Source organism: Populus alba, chromosome 10 (assembly GCF_005239225.2).
Source record: "Populus alba chromosome 10, ASM523922v2, whole genome shotgun sequence".
Classification (NCBI taxonomy): Eukaryota; Viridiplantae; Streptophyta; class Magnoliopsida; order Malpighiales; family Salicaceae; genus Populus; species Populus alba.
Window position 1 is genome coordinate 10,386,785 of NC_133293.1, and position 15,523 is coordinate 10,402,307.

General features: G+C 36.6%; 2 protein-coding genes across 3 annotated transcripts; one reads left to right on the forward strand and one right to left on the reverse strand.

Annotated features, from left to right (window-relative positions):
- The first annotated feature begins 137 nt into the window (after nucleotides 1-137).
- On the forward strand, nucleotides 138-7,416 carry LOC118061572 (uncharacterized). 2 transcript variants are annotated; one of them, XR_012170892.1, is made up of 8 exons: nucleotides 138-535; nucleotides 3,588-3,709; nucleotides 4,437-5,189; nucleotides 5,689-5,783; nucleotides 5,917-6,000; nucleotides 6,296-6,708; nucleotides 6,864-6,981; nucleotides 7,059-7,416. XR_012170892.1 is itself a non-coding variant. In XM_035075046.2 (3 exons), the coding sequence occupies exons 1-3, from the start codon at nucleotides 307-309 to the stop codon at nucleotides 5,112-5,114; spliced, it is 1,029 nt and encodes a 342-aa protein (XP_034930937.1). In that variant the 5' UTR covers nucleotides 138-306; the 3' UTR covers nucleotides 5,115-5,254. The 2 variants fall into 2 exon arrangements, 1 of the variants encoding a protein (XP_034930937.1); XM_035075046.2 differs by lacking the exons at nucleotides 5,689-5,783; nucleotides 5,917-6,000; nucleotides 6,296-6,708; nucleotides 6,864-6,981; nucleotides 7,059-7,416 and having other exon boundaries at nucleotides 4,437-5,254.
- LOC118061617 (probable serine/threonine-protein kinase At1g09600) lies at nucleotides 6,361-10,124 on the reverse strand. Its single transcript, XM_035075116.2, has 7 exons — nucleotides 9,708-10,124; nucleotides 8,970-9,254; nucleotides 8,501-8,818; nucleotides 7,955-8,182; nucleotides 7,455-7,555; nucleotides 6,907-7,288; nucleotides 6,361-6,546 (listed from the first exon to the last, which is right to left on the reverse strand). Exons 1-7 carry the CDS (start codon nucleotides 10,122-10,124, stop codon nucleotides 6,361-6,363), a joined length of 1,917 nt encoding a protein of 638 aa, XP_034931007.1.
- Nucleotides 10,125-15,523: the final 5,399 nt, after the last annotated feature.

Below are 15,523 nucleotides of genomic sequence, written 5' to 3' on the forward strand. Positions count from 1 at the left end.
TGCATGAAAAAACAAATCAAGGACCAAAGTAGAAATCTGGACCTAATAGGGTGGTGGATATGTAAGAGTTCAGATTGTTAGGGACTGATATGGAATTAATTTAGAAGTCTCTACACTCATTTGTATTCTATTATTATTTTCTTCCTACTCTATCCGTTAGGCACCCATCTTCTTCTCTTACTCACCACCATCGTTTCTAAAGTATAGAGCTGCTCAATTTTCCCGAGAAAATAGAAACACACTCTTGCACGCTCATTTCATTTTCCGGGAGAATCCGATTGTGATTGCTGCACCCATTGTTATAGAATGATGGATCTGTGGGCAGTTCATGTGAAGAACACAACTGGAAGCCCTCTTTGTTTGAGAAATCATTCAATTCGAGAGAAATCATTCAGTTTTGGGAAATTCAGTGTTTTGGACGTTAGGGTTTTGAAGCGTAGAGTTTCTTCTTTTGGGTATCATTCTTTGAGTGTCAAAGCTATGGCTAAGAAGAATGGCAATGATAACTCCAATTCCTCTTCTCCTTCTCCTTCTGGTGCGTTTTATTTTTTAATTCATAATAGTGAACTATTATTTTGGTTGCAATCTTGTATACCTTTTGATGATATTATGTGATTATATATTTGTACTGAACAAAGAAGGGATTGAAATTGAATTGATTAAAAGAAATAAACTGTTATTAATGTGAAAAGAGTTTTGATGTTTGTTTTACATGCAATTAAGGAACTTGAAGGCATTGGATAGAGTGAATAGTAGAAGTGATCCATTTGGATTTGGTTGACTTTCTTAGAAAGTGAGTGCGAGTATTAAAAAGAAGAAAAAATAAATTAGTAAAGGATTATGGAATTGTAAGCGGAGATCTATATCTATAAGTAGAATGTTATAATGGAAAACTAATTCCTGCTCTGTTTTTTTTTTTTTTTTTTTTTTTTTTTTATAATTTATATCAAAGGGTGATTTCAAGTTTCTGTTGATTCGGATGATATAGACACCTTGACTGGTTCCATAAATATTTTTGTGAAGTATGGTGAAGGGGATAAGAAAAGTTTTTGTGTGATGACTTTTATAAGGTACTTCAAGTCATCATGTAAAAGAGTCATGCAAGACTCAGAGGGATATTGAAAGGTTAGAAAAGTAGGGTTGTTTCTCTTTAAGTTTTCTACTATTATATAAATCATGTTTCTGAAATTTAAACTTAGTGTAAGTTTTTCATATCAAACTCTCATAGCAGACTTTCCTACACTCAGATGAACTAACATTTTGTGATTTTCAATATATTTGTCATATGTCCCATCGAGAATGTAGGAGAGTCTATTAGGAGGGTTTGTTAGGAAAATAACATTTTTTCAAACTAAATCTCAGGATCAAAATAGATGAGAGCAGTGACATGGATTGTTTTTCTCCATCAATTGTATTTGGGACCAATGCACTGTGAGCTATAGTGGTTCTAAATTATTTTTTACCACTTCAATCAATGTTTTTTTGGTCTACCACACCCTTTATCCACAATATTACTTGCACAGTACCGGAATATCAATGATTTGGATAGTCCAAAACATATCAAATCAGTGGATCCTTTTCCCTTATATATATATATATATATATATATATAAATGTGCATTAAGTTAATGTACGAATTTACTATCATTTCCATTCTTTTCTGCCGCATGTGAATTCTTTTTATTTTCTTAACTTGGGGTAAAAAAAGAGAGACTGATTTGGTTCAATCATATGCTTTGGGCTATCCAAGTGATTGTTGGTTTGGTACTGTGCAAGAAGTTTCCATATGCACCTTCTACTTCAATTTTGTCATTTTCATTGAAAATGAATTAGTGGGGTGGAAACACATGGAAGGACTACATAAGAAATTAGCAGGACAGCAGCATAGTGGAGGCTGTCGTAAACAGTATCATTGGGATGCATTGTAGAGGCAGCTATGAGGATATGTTAGTAACCTTTATGTGATACATTGGTGGAATCACCCGTACTTGTTACTGGAATCAGGTTTTCCTTGTACAAGAGGTAAAAGCTTTGGTATCAATTGCAGGATAAAGTTCAAGGTTTATGGCTGTTATGGGTGCTGTATTGTAAACAGTATCGTTGGGATTTTTCTTCTGTATATTAGGCTAATTGATGAGATTTGATGACTGGGGTTTTTAAGGAAAATTGTAGAGGGCTTCATGAAGTAACAAATTTATCTGAAACTTGATTGCTTGCAAAATAAACTGAGTGACACACTTGTCAGACAATCCAAACGAAAGCTAAAAGTTTCTGAAACTAATGTAAAATTGATCTCTTTTATATTTAAAAGTGATTGCAAACATCTGCATCTAGAGTTTCCAATTGTTCTTGGCATTTTGCAAGGATTTGGTTCCTTATTGAAAACTAAGAATTTAACTCCTAAACTAACTTATATCTATTCTGAGTTTAGGAATGAAAGAGCATCGGAACTTTAAAATATTGATATGTGGATATAGTTTTTCACTGAACAAAATTTAGTCTATACCCAATAAAATTAAAAGTAACATTGACTCATAAAATAATAGCCAATTTTAATGAAGCTAAATCTAATTTACCTCAACTGAAAATCAGATCAAGGTTGCTAATTCAACAATACCATGAAGGTGTGCATATGGCCTTACATTGACTTTAGGGTTTAGAATGTTCTGTTTGCTCATCTATGAGTTCCTTGAGTTGCACATCTCATGCTTTTCAGTTCTGAAAACCAAATAGAATTGTTGTTACTCATTTGTGGTGAAAGAATCTAGGTTTTACTAAGTCAATGGTGTCTCTACCCTGTTGCAAGCCTACTCATCACCACTAAGGGATGGTTGCATGATTTTTTTTGCCAGCTTTCTCAACAGATTGCCGTTTGTTGTCAGCCTTTTTGTTAGGAACTCACCCCCCCTCCCCCCAAAAAAAAAAAATTCCATCCACTTGCATGTGTATCATCCCGAGGTTGAATTAAGCTTCCCTTCATCTAATGATGAAGTGACTGCTCACTATTGCTTCCTTCTCATTTTATATTTTCTGAGCACTAGTTTATAATGTTTGTTCAGGTCATATGCATATTGCCTTTTGTATTAACCAATTGTTTATTTGTTTTGACACCCCTTTCAAGAATGATATTTCTCCCTAGATAAAAAATAGGAAAAGAATGTGAGTTATATCCTTTCATTGTTAATTAATTTCTTTATGTATCATTGCTTGCCTTGTTACCACATTATATTAGTTTCAAGAGCCTTTTTAATATATGAAAAGCATCTGTCAACATTATTTATTCACAATCATTTGCAGGCAATATCTCATCAAATCACTTGCCCTTTCTAATTAGTGATTAGTCAAAGCATAAGCCATCTAAGACTATTGCCTGTTCTTGCTCGTAATTGTTTTGCTATCACCATCACCTTTTTCGTTGATGTTACTATCTTTCACCAGCCATGCATAGTGAGTTTATTCCAGTGAAAGATATACTATTTTCATTATGATTAAATGAACACTGCCAGGATGTGATATCTGGATGTTGAGTGAAAAATAGCATACTGAATTTTTTGCCTGCTAAATGGAACTTAATTTAATGTGCACAGGAAATGGAGACGGTTCAAAAGGAAGTAACTCTCCTGATGGGAATGACTTTGCTTCCCAAAAATCTCATAGGGTAAACTTTGATTGGAGAGAGTTTAGGGCAAATTTATTTGCTCAGGAGAAGGTGAACGTTCTTTGCTTATTGGGCTGTATATCTATTACATTTTGAATGTTATAGTTACAAAGCTCTAGAAAAATGACTTTTAAATGTTATTAGCACTCTGTTCAACCTGTTATTTGTCATCATATTAGATCTTATGATGGTCCAGGGTAGCAGCATTAATTCCTCTTTGATTCTATCCTGTGTAGCTTGTTCATGAATGAGCTGCTCCATGTAAGGAAAATAAATCGATTTCATGTTTTTTGGAGTAAATTCTGATCTGCTGGGTTCTCTCTTCTCACATAGAGGGTCTGGTGCATCAGAAAAGGGCAAGTAACTTCATTGAAATTGGAAGCACTTTATTTTATTTTGTATGCTCCTTCCCTGTTTCCATGAACAGTTGAAAAACACTAAATTTCCCTTGAGCTCATGACATCTGATTTAGCCAGGTCAACAAAATTTACCTACAGCTTATCATCAAGTTCTTGTGTCCCTTTTTACCCCTCCTGAAAGAAACAGTGCTGTTTTGTAGCTATGATGGATCTTGTAATTGAGGTCGACCAGATGAAGCCATAAAGTATAGTATTGGGGTAGATGCATGGCTTCCTATCAGATTGGTTTATTCACATAGTGACGAGTTGAAGACGGACCCCATGTCCTCACAACATGAAAAATAAGATAATCAAATTGATGATGTTAAATCTGTGCTGTATAATAGACTTCAAAATTTACACTTGTAATGTTTTCACAGGCAGGGAAGGCAGAATCTGATGCTCACAACCAAACTGGGACACCCCAGGAGTCAAAACCCCTTGGCCTGAAATGGGCCCACCCTATTCCTGTACCCGAGACTGGCTGTGTCCTTGTTGCCACAGAAAAACTTGATGGAGTTCGCACCTTTGAAAGAACTGTCGTTCTTCTCCTCAGATCTGGAACCAGACATCCACAAGAGGGACCATTTGGAGTTGTCATAAACCGCCCACTTAACAAGAAGGTCAGGCACATGAAGCCCACTAATATGGAATTAGCAACCACTTTTGCTGATTTTTCTCTTCATTTTGGGGGACCCCTCGAGGCAAGTATGTTTTTATTAAAAACAGGGGAGAAGACGAAGCTTGAAGAGTTCGAAGAGGTGATTCCTGGCCTGTGTTTTGGTGCTAGAAACAGTTTGGATGAAGCTGCAGCACTTGTGAAGAAAGGGGTGCTGAAGCCTCAGGATTTCAGATTCTTTGTTGGTTATGCTGGTTGGCAGCTAGATCAGTTGAGGGAGGAGATTGAATCAGATTATTGGTATGTGGCTGCATGTAGTTCTAATCTGATTTGTGGGGGTTCATCAGGCTCATCATCAGAAAGTTTATGGGAGGAGATTTTGCAGCTAATGGGTGGTCATTACTCGGAACTAAGCCGGAAGCCTAAGCGAGATGTGTAGGTAATTATTATGAGCCATCGGTGTTCCCCAAATCAATAAACCATTCCTGAAGCTATAGCCAGATATATAACCAAGGTAATGAAGCTAAATGTACAGACACTCACATCTTTGTTAATCAGAATCTCTTTTTTCTCCTCTCATTTCCCCTTAATAACCCAGGCAATTATGGCTCTTTTATGTGACAGTGAACTCTTAAATTATTTAAGAAAAAGTTAAGCAGGTCTTTTTGCTGTAAGAAACTCATCTGTAAAAATTTTCTGGTGAAAGCAGCAGTAGGCACAAGGGCAGGCTTCTTTGGACATTCTTCAACTGATTTTTTTATTTATTTAATATACTTAGAGATGGGGATTTCTTGTTTACTTTAAAGCCCTGGATTGTTATAGTCAACTACGAAATAAAAACATATAGCATCATTAAGCCTTCGAACTGTTGAAGTCGACCCTTAGCCAAGCTGAGCAGAGCACTGTGTTCATAAAAGAAAATCTGGAATTGAAGTTCCCTCCACTCTCAACTTCCCATTTAAGCCTGGCAAGCATATGCACAAATCATTTCATCTGTAAGCTTTGCTGTGTAGATTGATAGTACTCAATGTACTTTTGGAGCTCATAGGGGATGAGGATCGCCACCTATTCACTGAACTTTTTTTCTAGAGAAAATTCTCTGTCAGTGGTAAGGTTGTCAGCTCTTGATCTTCTGAAAAGTTGCCTGCATCGATTATCATTCCCAGTTAAATTCAGCAAAAGCAAAGCATGGCAAACACATTGAACTGTGAAACTGCTTTAATATCCCCGTTTTTCAACAGGCCTGAACATGAAACCGCCGGCAGACAAATGTCCAAACTACAAGCAGCCGGAATGAATTTATTTCTGTTTCAATCATTTCAGCAGTGAGTTGAAAGATGAGTTGGATACTTTACTACTTGTGAATACCGTACCTACTTATTAATCAACAACACTATCCACTATACAGAACAAAGTCCTACCTATTTATGTATTTTCAAAGAAATACAAGACAAACCTCCCTCCTTTCCCGGTTAAAATGCAAGTTTACTTCAAAACGGCGTCTCACAATCCCCACTCATACAATTTCTATCCCGGTGAAGCTCCAGCAGCACATCACATCTGCTTTGTTTGATGGCATGGACAAAGACGCTTCTGACTGGAGGGTAAATTGTTCTGCAGGGTGAGGAGAAAGACACCAAGAGGATGCTTCCTTAAGGCATGATGGAGAAGAATTACCCTTTGCATCATCTGTTATGATGTAGCTGCTCATAAGAGTCAAGGTTATCTTTGGTCCCCGATTTCTCGAGACGTGCTTTACGCACAGCCTGCTGGATCTGTCTCTCGTGCTCTTCGAGTATTTCTTCCATGTTCCCCCCAGGAGGCATCAATGGTCCTGAGTAATGGATCCTGGTTTTCCTGGGAACAAACCCCTGAAACCAGATTTCCTTTTTTGTCAAATGATCAGGCATAACACAATAGCAGTTCAAATTAACACAGAAAAAGAAGGATAAAAAGCTCCGTGGGGAAAAATGGAGAGTAAAGAATGAGATATCCTCTGTCAAATTTGAATGTCTGACATGCTTGTAACTAAGGTAACATACTATCTAAAACTTGCAATTTTTCTCGAACTGTTCTCCATGAGTAAATAGCTTCCTTGCAGCACATCAAAATCCATATTCATATATAAGGGTGGCAGTTGGATGAATGTATCAGTTTTGATTTTAACATTTAACTTTGTTTAATATAGAGAAAGAAATTTGAAAGATTGACGAAGGTAGATGATTCTTTACCGCTGAAGAATCCATGCTAGGAACTCTTTCCTTCTTCTTAAGGGAGGAGCTAGATATCTCCCCTGATTGCGACACGTGAGATTTCTTTGACCTCAATTCTGGATTATTTTCTGTACAATCTACACTCTTATTTAACGACAATCCTACTGCAGAATGGTGAATCACTGAAGCAGAATGCTCGAGACCATTCTTCTTCGATACTCTAGGAGGCTCAATTCGGAAGCTAGAACCTCCATCCTCCTGGATATTATATTTATAACTGCTACATATAGTTTTTGGCTGCCCCTGAGCAGTGAATTCTGAAGTGGGAGCTTTCTTAGTATCTCCTGAACCCCTTCTAACAGATTCTGGTCCTCGTCCTTTTACTGCCTCTGCTTTTTGCCTGAAATTTAAAATTAAAATGTGTTTTCAGAATGTTGTTTAAGATTAAATTCGTACTGTTATTGTGTTATACCTGATTGAATTTATTTTACTTGTGAAATTGCTAATGAAAGTTGTGTAAGATTAAATTTTCCCTTGAGATATGATTAATGTTACTTGTCACGTACCTTCTTGCTTCCTCATCTCGCATCTTGGCATCCAGTTCCTTGCTTGGAGGATATTTTGGTAGACTAGATGGATCAGACGGAAGGGGTTCTATTCTGAAGAACTGTAAGTAAATATTTCAATAATAAATAAATCCATCTAACTCAATCCACTGCTAGCAGGTCCGAACACTCTTCAAAGGCAATCTGTTAATTATAACATTTCCATTTTCATTTCATGAAGCCAAATTCAAGAAACAACCAGTACTAGTGCTGTCTTCATACTATGTTCAGAATGCAAGTTCAAAACATTTTAAACAGAAAAACTCAATTCGAGAGGTTTAAGCAAGCTTTTCACAAGAAAATGGTTTGCAAGTCAACCTTGTTGCCCGCAATTTTTTTGTGTCTGCTGGAAGGTATATGATGATAAATTGATACCATAAGTTTGATGTTCATGACTCCTTAAGCAGATTGCATGAAGAAGAATATGATCTAAAATTAAATAAAACATTAGAAATAATCACCTCACTTCGAAGAGCTGAAGTGGCTGATCCTCTATCTTGTGGTTCCATTGACAGGAGCTTGTCAACAAGTGTCAAAGCTGAAGGAGGAAAATTTTTGAATGTCTCAGCAATACGGCGGATGTAAGGTTGCTGAGGCTTGAAACTAGTTGCATGTGGGAACTTTGTTTTCGTCCAATAGGCCTCAGAGGGTGAGCCACAAAGCTTAAAAATCTTATGCATTTGCTCTACCTGTAATCATTAAGATGATAGTTCTTAAGATAAAATACAATTATGTGGACTGATGATAGATAGAAATCACACTGTCTTCTGATTCTCTGTAGGTGCTCCAAAGTCATGCATTGAGAAATAAATGACACACAGACACATTTTCTTATGATAATTTCCCGTACGTGCTTAAATGACCATCTTTAACTTCTGTGAAGATATGAAAATAATGTAGACCATAGAAGGAAGTTGAAGATTCCAAAGCATAGAAGACTTGTAATGCTTGTTTCCTAGTGTTGGCTAAGATGCAAGTAAGATAACCATACATGCAAAAGAGCTTACTTCTGTTCTTCCGGGCATGATATGCTTGCCGGTGAATAATTCAGCAAGAATGCAGCCGGCACTCCACATATCAATAGCAGGTCCATACTCTGTAGCACCAAGCAAAAGCTCCGGTGCCCTATACCAAAGAGTTACTACACGACTTGTTAAAGGCAGACTCTGATCAAGCTGATAAGAAGTTGCCAGACCAAAGTCTGCAATCTTGAGAACTCCATCATTGTTTATTAGAAGATTTGAGCCCTTGATGTCTCGGTGCAAGACACCGTGTTTATGGCAGTGTTCAAGTCCACGTAGAAGTTGTTGCATATAGCACTTTATCTGCAAGCACGAGTAATTAATTTCCTTGTAAGACTAGACATGAATGGCGAGTTGATTAAGTTGTATGACTTCCATGGTAGCAGAAACTAAGAGAAGCCATTTTCCAAATATGGAAAAAATCATAAAATTGAACAGATAAGATCATCGGTACCTGAGCTTCTGTATACTTGATGCTAGGATTTGCTGCAAGCCCAGCAAGGTCATGTTCCATATACTCAAAGACAAGGTACAAGCTCCCTGACATCCTCGAAGTGACTATTCCTTCGAGTTTCATAACATTCAGATGGTCAAGCCTGCGCAAAATAACGATTTCCCTAGCCATGAAACGGACACTTTCCGGATCCATATTGACAAACCGCACCTTCTTCATTGCAACAATTTTTCCAGTTTCAAGGTCACGAGCCTTGAATACAGTGCTGTAAGTTCCCTGTCCAATCTGCACATCATTTCATTTTAAAAGCAACACATAAGAAGACCTCAAAATGTCGACATGATACAATCTAGACTATGTTTCTTGATCTCCCTCGTTTTTTGTTACTAGAAATTAACTTTGTCTGCACTCATTTTACAGGACTGATACAGCTCTTATATAAATGACTGTCTGCTTCTTCTCTAGCATCCTAACATTTTATCTAATCTTTCTTACATTAATTTGGACTGACATTAATACCATTTATTTCCTTCTAGCTAGTGCTTTCATACGATTATTTTCGGAAGCACATAATAATATTATCCTAATGCTAAATGCTAACAGCAAGAGATGCTCCATATTGCAATTTTGTTCCTACCAAACAAGGAAATAAAACCCTAACAGTCATCAACAATAAATTATTTCATGTCACGTTATCTAATTCAACAGGCAAGTAAACGTAAGTTTTACAAGCTGAACCTTGTCTAGCTTCTCAAATGAGTCTGCTCGTCGAGGCAGCCAGCCTTCGACGGCTTCTCCAGCAGCTGCTGTTAACCATTGTGGCCATGCTTCCCTTGCAGCGGAAGGACGTCGCATGCTAATCATCCTAATCATCATACGTGGTTGGTCATCAATGGACTCTGAATCCATTGCTACCGATTCATGACGGCCTTTCTTCTTCTCATCAACAAGTTTCGTTTTCTTATCTCCTTCTTCCAACGAAACAATAACATTCCCAGCATCTTTTCGGCCAAGAACATCTACCAGAATCCCTTCTTTAATGAATATTGTGGGAGCAACCAATTGCACAGAAGACTTATCCACCTCTATCTGCCTTTCATTCTTATTGATATTTACATCTTCTTCTGCAGCTCGTTTTGAGCAAATGCTGCCCATAATCTCACTTCAAAATCACCTTCTATCCTGACAGAAACCCTTCAAAAAATGCCAAAACCACCACCGCCCTTTGCCGTATTGCTGCAATGAGTTAAATGGGCACCCTTGCATTTATGCTGGGAGCCCAAGTTTACCATTTTTGTCAATCTCCCGAATCAATGGTGCTTTAGAAGATCGACAAATATCTCAACGTGTTTGCTCTTAAGAACCAAGATTTGTTTTTACCATTTTAGGAAATACAATCCCTCTTTGCAAGCTTACAAGACTTTGTGCAAAACACAAGAGCACAGAATTTCCAAATGAGAATGATGTTGGTAAGAATACCAAAGAAGAGATTAAAGAAATGAAGGCAAAATAAAGACTATTCAAGAAAAAAAATCCAAAAGAATTGATTGTAAAAGAACTTTAGACAAGGGAAATAAATCTATAATGCAGGAATTCTGGCACGTCGTTCTGGGTTACAGTTATGTTTTTTTCCTCTTTAATTGATTAAAAAATTCCTAATTTTCCTTTCTTTTTTGGAGACAATAGGGTGATATTAATGGAAAAAAGAAAGATTTTTCTTAAAAATATTAAATATAATAATATTTTGAAAGAGAAATACAGAAGGTTGGTGGAACTGGATAGTCCCTAAAAATGCGAAAGGCCAAAGATTTTTGGGATTTGACAGGTTCTGCGTGATTTGTCAGTTTTATCTAGCCATCGCCATTAAATATATTCAACAATTTGGCAATTTTATTCTGTTTTATTAAAATAGCCTATAGTTTAAAAAACAAAATAAATTAGAATAGATTTTATTTCTTTTAAAATCTCAGTCCATTTAAAAAATGCAATCTAAATTTTGCTCGGAATATTTCGATTTCTTTTTGGTCATTCTGTTTTGGTTAAATAATGTTTTTATAAAGAAAAAAAATTATATCTTTTTTGGATATTAGATTTTATAATTTATTGTGATTTGTTTTTTATGTGGTTATCTCAATTTTATGATCCATGTCATGAGTTTAGTTATTTAATCCAATTGACTAGATTTTTTTGTTTATTTTTTAATTGATTTTGTTTATAATTTTATCATTTAATATCTTGAATATTTGGTCGATTATGAATTAAGTTGTTATTTATTTTAGCTTGTTTTCCATGAAATTATCTTAATTTCATGATCTAAGTCACAAGGTTTGTAAGTTAACCCAAGTAGACTTAAGTCATTAATTTTCTTGTGTCTTTATTTTAGATTGATTTTTTTTTTTAATTTCATAATTCAATAATGAGTTTATTGAGAATTGAGCTTCATAATTTATTTTTATTTGTTTTATTTGGAGTCATTATGGTCTCATATCCTGGGTTGTGGATTTGAAATGTTAACTCAAGTTGGCTCGGATCGATCTAATATGTTGTCGTTTTAATTTTTCTTTTTAAAAAAAGATATTGTTTTCAGTTGTTTAAATCAAACTATATTTTTATCAGTTATTTAAGTTGTTTTTAGACTCAATGAGTATTCGAGTCATAATGATTCAACTCCTACTTTTTTTAGATTTATTTAAAATTTTAATTATATAATTTTAAGTTAATTTATTTTGGTCCTGAATGAAAATTATGTTTGTTATATATATATATCAAATAGAACGACAAGCCCAAAAATTTAAAATCAAAACAGATTATTTTAATTGAAAACACATAACACCAACCAGAATAGAGAAATGACAACCTTGATATACACAACGCATTTCTTTATTTCTCCGAATCTCTAACAAGAAAAAAGTGAGAGTTGTTGAGAGGTTTGTAAAATCTTGAAAAGCCAGAATTGTGGGGCTGCTTTAAAACACAAACGTGCATAGCACTATGTTACGAGTCTTCAGTTTAACAAGTGACACGTGTATCCTCAAGTCAACTTTAATATTCATGCAACTACTTGTCTTTCCATAGCATTATTAATATGTGTGATATTGTAGTAGCTGTCATGATTGTGATTTACAAAAAAAATATTTTATAAATTTTTTTTTAATTAAGATTAATTTGTTATTTATATATGTTTGGTTAAAATTATAGTTAAAAATTAAGGTTGAATAAAAAATAGTTTAATGTGTTTCGTTAAAGAATGTTTTTTAAATTAAGGTTATAAAATAAATAATATATATATATATATATTAATATTGATGGTTTTTAATTGAAATATTATATATTTAATTATTATTATTACATTATAAAATAAAAAATATTTTATATAAAATATTTTTTATTTTTCTGTTAAATTATTTGTAATTCCAACATGTATAAAAACTATAATTTCCATAGCTTTCTAAGCATTGAACAAATTAATAAATATAATGTGATGGTTAACACACATTTGATAGTTTTTTTTTATTGTTCCTTTAAACTTACTTGCAGCCCCTATCTAAAGCTGAAATCAACCACCACACACGGCGTCTCTCTTCACTGCCATCTCCCCTTTCCACCATGTCCCTCTCTTGGCAGAACCTCCACTGGAACCAAAACCAACACTGCCATTAACCAACCTCCTCACCAAGACTAGCCCTCACTGCCCTCTCCCTCACAAACCTAGTAGCCTCTCACAACTTCCACCACCAACACGCCCATAGTGAACTAACCCAACCATCAAACCACCACATAAGCAGCCCTATGTCTTCCTCACACAGACCCGAAAACCCATCTCTCCCCGTTACCTAAAACCCATCTGCATCTCTGTTTCAAACCATCAACCCATTAGATTCCCCTAACCAACGGTCAGCTCAGCATCCCCCATTGACCCAACACGCACTAGCCTAATCGAAAGAACTTAGACCTAAACAACCATAGACTACTGCCACAACCTCTAATGCTCTCCAACAACCCTCGTGGTTTTCTCATCTGGACAAAAGATCCACCCAGAACTCAAAGCAAATTGATCCAAGTTTCAAGTGTTTTTCGAAGCACTGGTCAAGGAAGGAAAAGGAGAATGATTTTATATTTTATGTACTGTGTTTATAAACACAGTTGCAATAAATAGCAAACTTAGCGAAAAACATGCAGTTTTTGCACTTGAGGTCTTGGTCTAATAGTGAAAAGGACTTGTTCTTTTTCTCTGCACCAGGGTTTAAACTTTATTATGCACGTCTGTTGTCGCACCCCAAAAAATTTCAGCGCGCGGCATCGGGCTGGCGATTTAAGTCTCATTGTTGTTGTTTGCTTGAATTTGGTTCGTTGGAGTCGCCACCTAGTAATTGATTTCGGGCTACTAGGAAACCGGATGTACTGGTCTTGTCAGAGATTCGCGGGTACGGGACTGATTGTGGTTAGGGAAGGTATTAGCACCCCTAACGCACCCTACCTGAGGTAAGCTGCTTCGTGGCTTTGACGTGTTAAAGAAGTTTTAATAATTGTCTTTTCATCGGAAATTAGAAATATTACTTACGTATAAGTTAATAATTCTTAACCGTGATCCAATCAAAATATTAAATTCTTCTTTTGATATCTGCAATTTTATCATTAAAAAATAAAATATATATAAATAAAAATAAAAAAAAAATAAAACACATACAAACACCCACATTCACTTTTACTATTTTTTTGTTTCTTTTTCTTTTCTTTTACATCCACAATACAAATACAAATACAAATACAAAATAAATAAATAAAAATACACCAACACACACAACCCCTTTTTTATTATTATTTTCTCTTTCTTTTCTTTTTCTTTTCTTTTCTTTTCTTTTACATCCAATATTTACAAAAATACAAATTACAAAAACTCAAAACTAAACAAAAATTACTTTAAACAATTCTAAAATTACTAAACAACCCCTAAAACATCCTAAGGCTTCTAGAACATGCAGGAACAGTACACGGGAACAGTGCTGGGAGGCTTCAGGTGCAGAGAATCAGTGGCGGCGCGTCTTCCCACGCGCCACCGCCCTGGCGGCGCGTGGGTTCACGCGCCTCCACGAGAAAACGCAGCAGCAGGGGGGATCGGCTTCTTCTCAGCCTCCCAACGCCGACGATGACCTGCAGAACAAAAAAAAGGGAACAACACAGCAGTCGATTTTAATTCTTTTTCTTTGTTTTTCAGATCTGTTTTTTTGGGTCTTTTTGGTTACGGTTTTCAGATCATTTCAGTTCTCTCCTCCTCCGGCGCTGCTTCTGTTGTGAAGGATTTCATCACCTTCTCCTCTGCTTCGGATGGCCGGCGTGTGTCCAAAGAGCTGCTGCTGGAGGCTCCGATGCGGTCCGGGCGAGCTGGGTTCTTCGATGAAAGAAGCCGGTGAAGGGGATTCCTGCTGGGAAGGTCAGACGGCGTCCCCTAAGCTGGTGGCGGATCTCCGGTTCGGTGGAGCTGCTTCTCGTCGCTGGGTTCTTCAGTTGTGGGGAGATCGGTGGCGGTGCTGAGGAGATTGGGTGCTGCTGTGGAAGGCTGGCCGGCGAGAGAGAGAGGAAGAAGATGGTGAGCAGCGGGGGCTATTGGGGGTCGGCTGTGAGAAGGGAAAAAGAATCAAATCAGGGGAGGGGGCTGGTTCACAGGGGAACCGGAGAAGGAAAAGGAAACCACCGTTGGAGAGGGAGAGGATATTGGCCGCATCCGTGGGGATGAGGGAGAGAGATCAACGGTGGCCGGTTCTCTGGTTAGGAAAGGAGCGACCGGGAGAGAAGAAGAGGGGCTGTCCTGGCGGCCGGTTGGAGAAGAAAAATCAGAAGGTGGGGGGTGTTTGGCCGTGGTGGAGGAAAATGTGTTCTGGGCGATGGGTGTTTGGCAGGGCTGTGTTGATGAATGGAGAGGATTCGGCTGAAGGGGGTAACAGCCGGTTGAGGGAGGAAAAAAATGTCAAGGGTGGGGGGGCGGCTCCCTTGAGAAAAATGGGAGATGATAGGTTTAGGGTTGCTGTATTTTTTTTAGATGTTGTCAAAATTGCCCCCCCTTTTGCAAGTGTTAGAAACCAGTATTTATAGGCAAAAAATATTACCAAGTTTTCAACATTGGTCCCTTAACTTTCTTTTTTTGTAAAATTTGATTTTTCTTGTTTTTTTGTAATTTTTTGAAAATGAAGCAATATCAACGTCGACTCGATGCGGAAAATCAATGATTTTAAAAACGACGCGTGAAAAGTCGAACGCGTTTGAAAGACCCTTAAAAAATTAAATTCTTTTTTTAGACGACGTTGAAAATGCTAAAATGACGAAAATATATTAAAAAACATATTTTTGATTTTCTTTGCTTTTCTCAATTTTTTTGGATTTTTTGAAAATATATCAAAACATGGGTCAAAAATTGGGTAGCAACAGATGCCCCCTCTTTACAATGCTTACGAAGCAAAACTCCTCAAAATTTTGCATAGTAAGCTTTGTAAAGAAAACAAAAGGAAAATGATTTCATTATCTTGGGCGACCTGCCCACACACTCACACTGATCTGTT

What these genes read in the sequence shown, in the direction of transcription:
- LOC118061572 (XM_035075046.2), top strand. Translation starts at nt 307, where the DNA reads ATGATGGATCTGTGGGCAGTTCATGTGAAGAACACAACTGGAAGCCCT. An exon ending in CTCTTCTCCTTCTCCTTCTG is followed by an intron (nt 536 to 3,587) that starts GTGCGTTTTATT and finishes TAATGTGCACAG; the next exon opens with GAAATGGAGACGGTTCAAAA. An exon ending in ATTTATTTGCTCAGGAGAAG is followed by an intron (nt 3,710 to 4,436) that starts GTGAACGTTCTT and finishes ATGTTTTCACAG; the next exon opens with GCAGGGAAGGCAGAATCTGA.
- LOC118061617 (XM_035075116.2), bottom strand. Translation starts at nt 10,124, where the DNA reads ATGGGCAGCATTTGCTCAAAACGAGCTGCAGAAGAAGATGTAAATATC. An exon ending in TCAAGTATACAGAAGCTCAG is followed by an intron (nt 8,819 to 8,969) that starts GTACCGATGATC and finishes TCGTGCTTGCAG; the next exon opens with ATAAAGTGCTATATGCAACA. An exon ending in CGAGATGAGGAAGCAAGAAG is followed by an intron (nt 7,289 to 7,454) that starts GTACGTGACAAG and finishes TTTAAATTTCAG; the next exon opens with GCAAAAAGCAGAGGCAGTAA.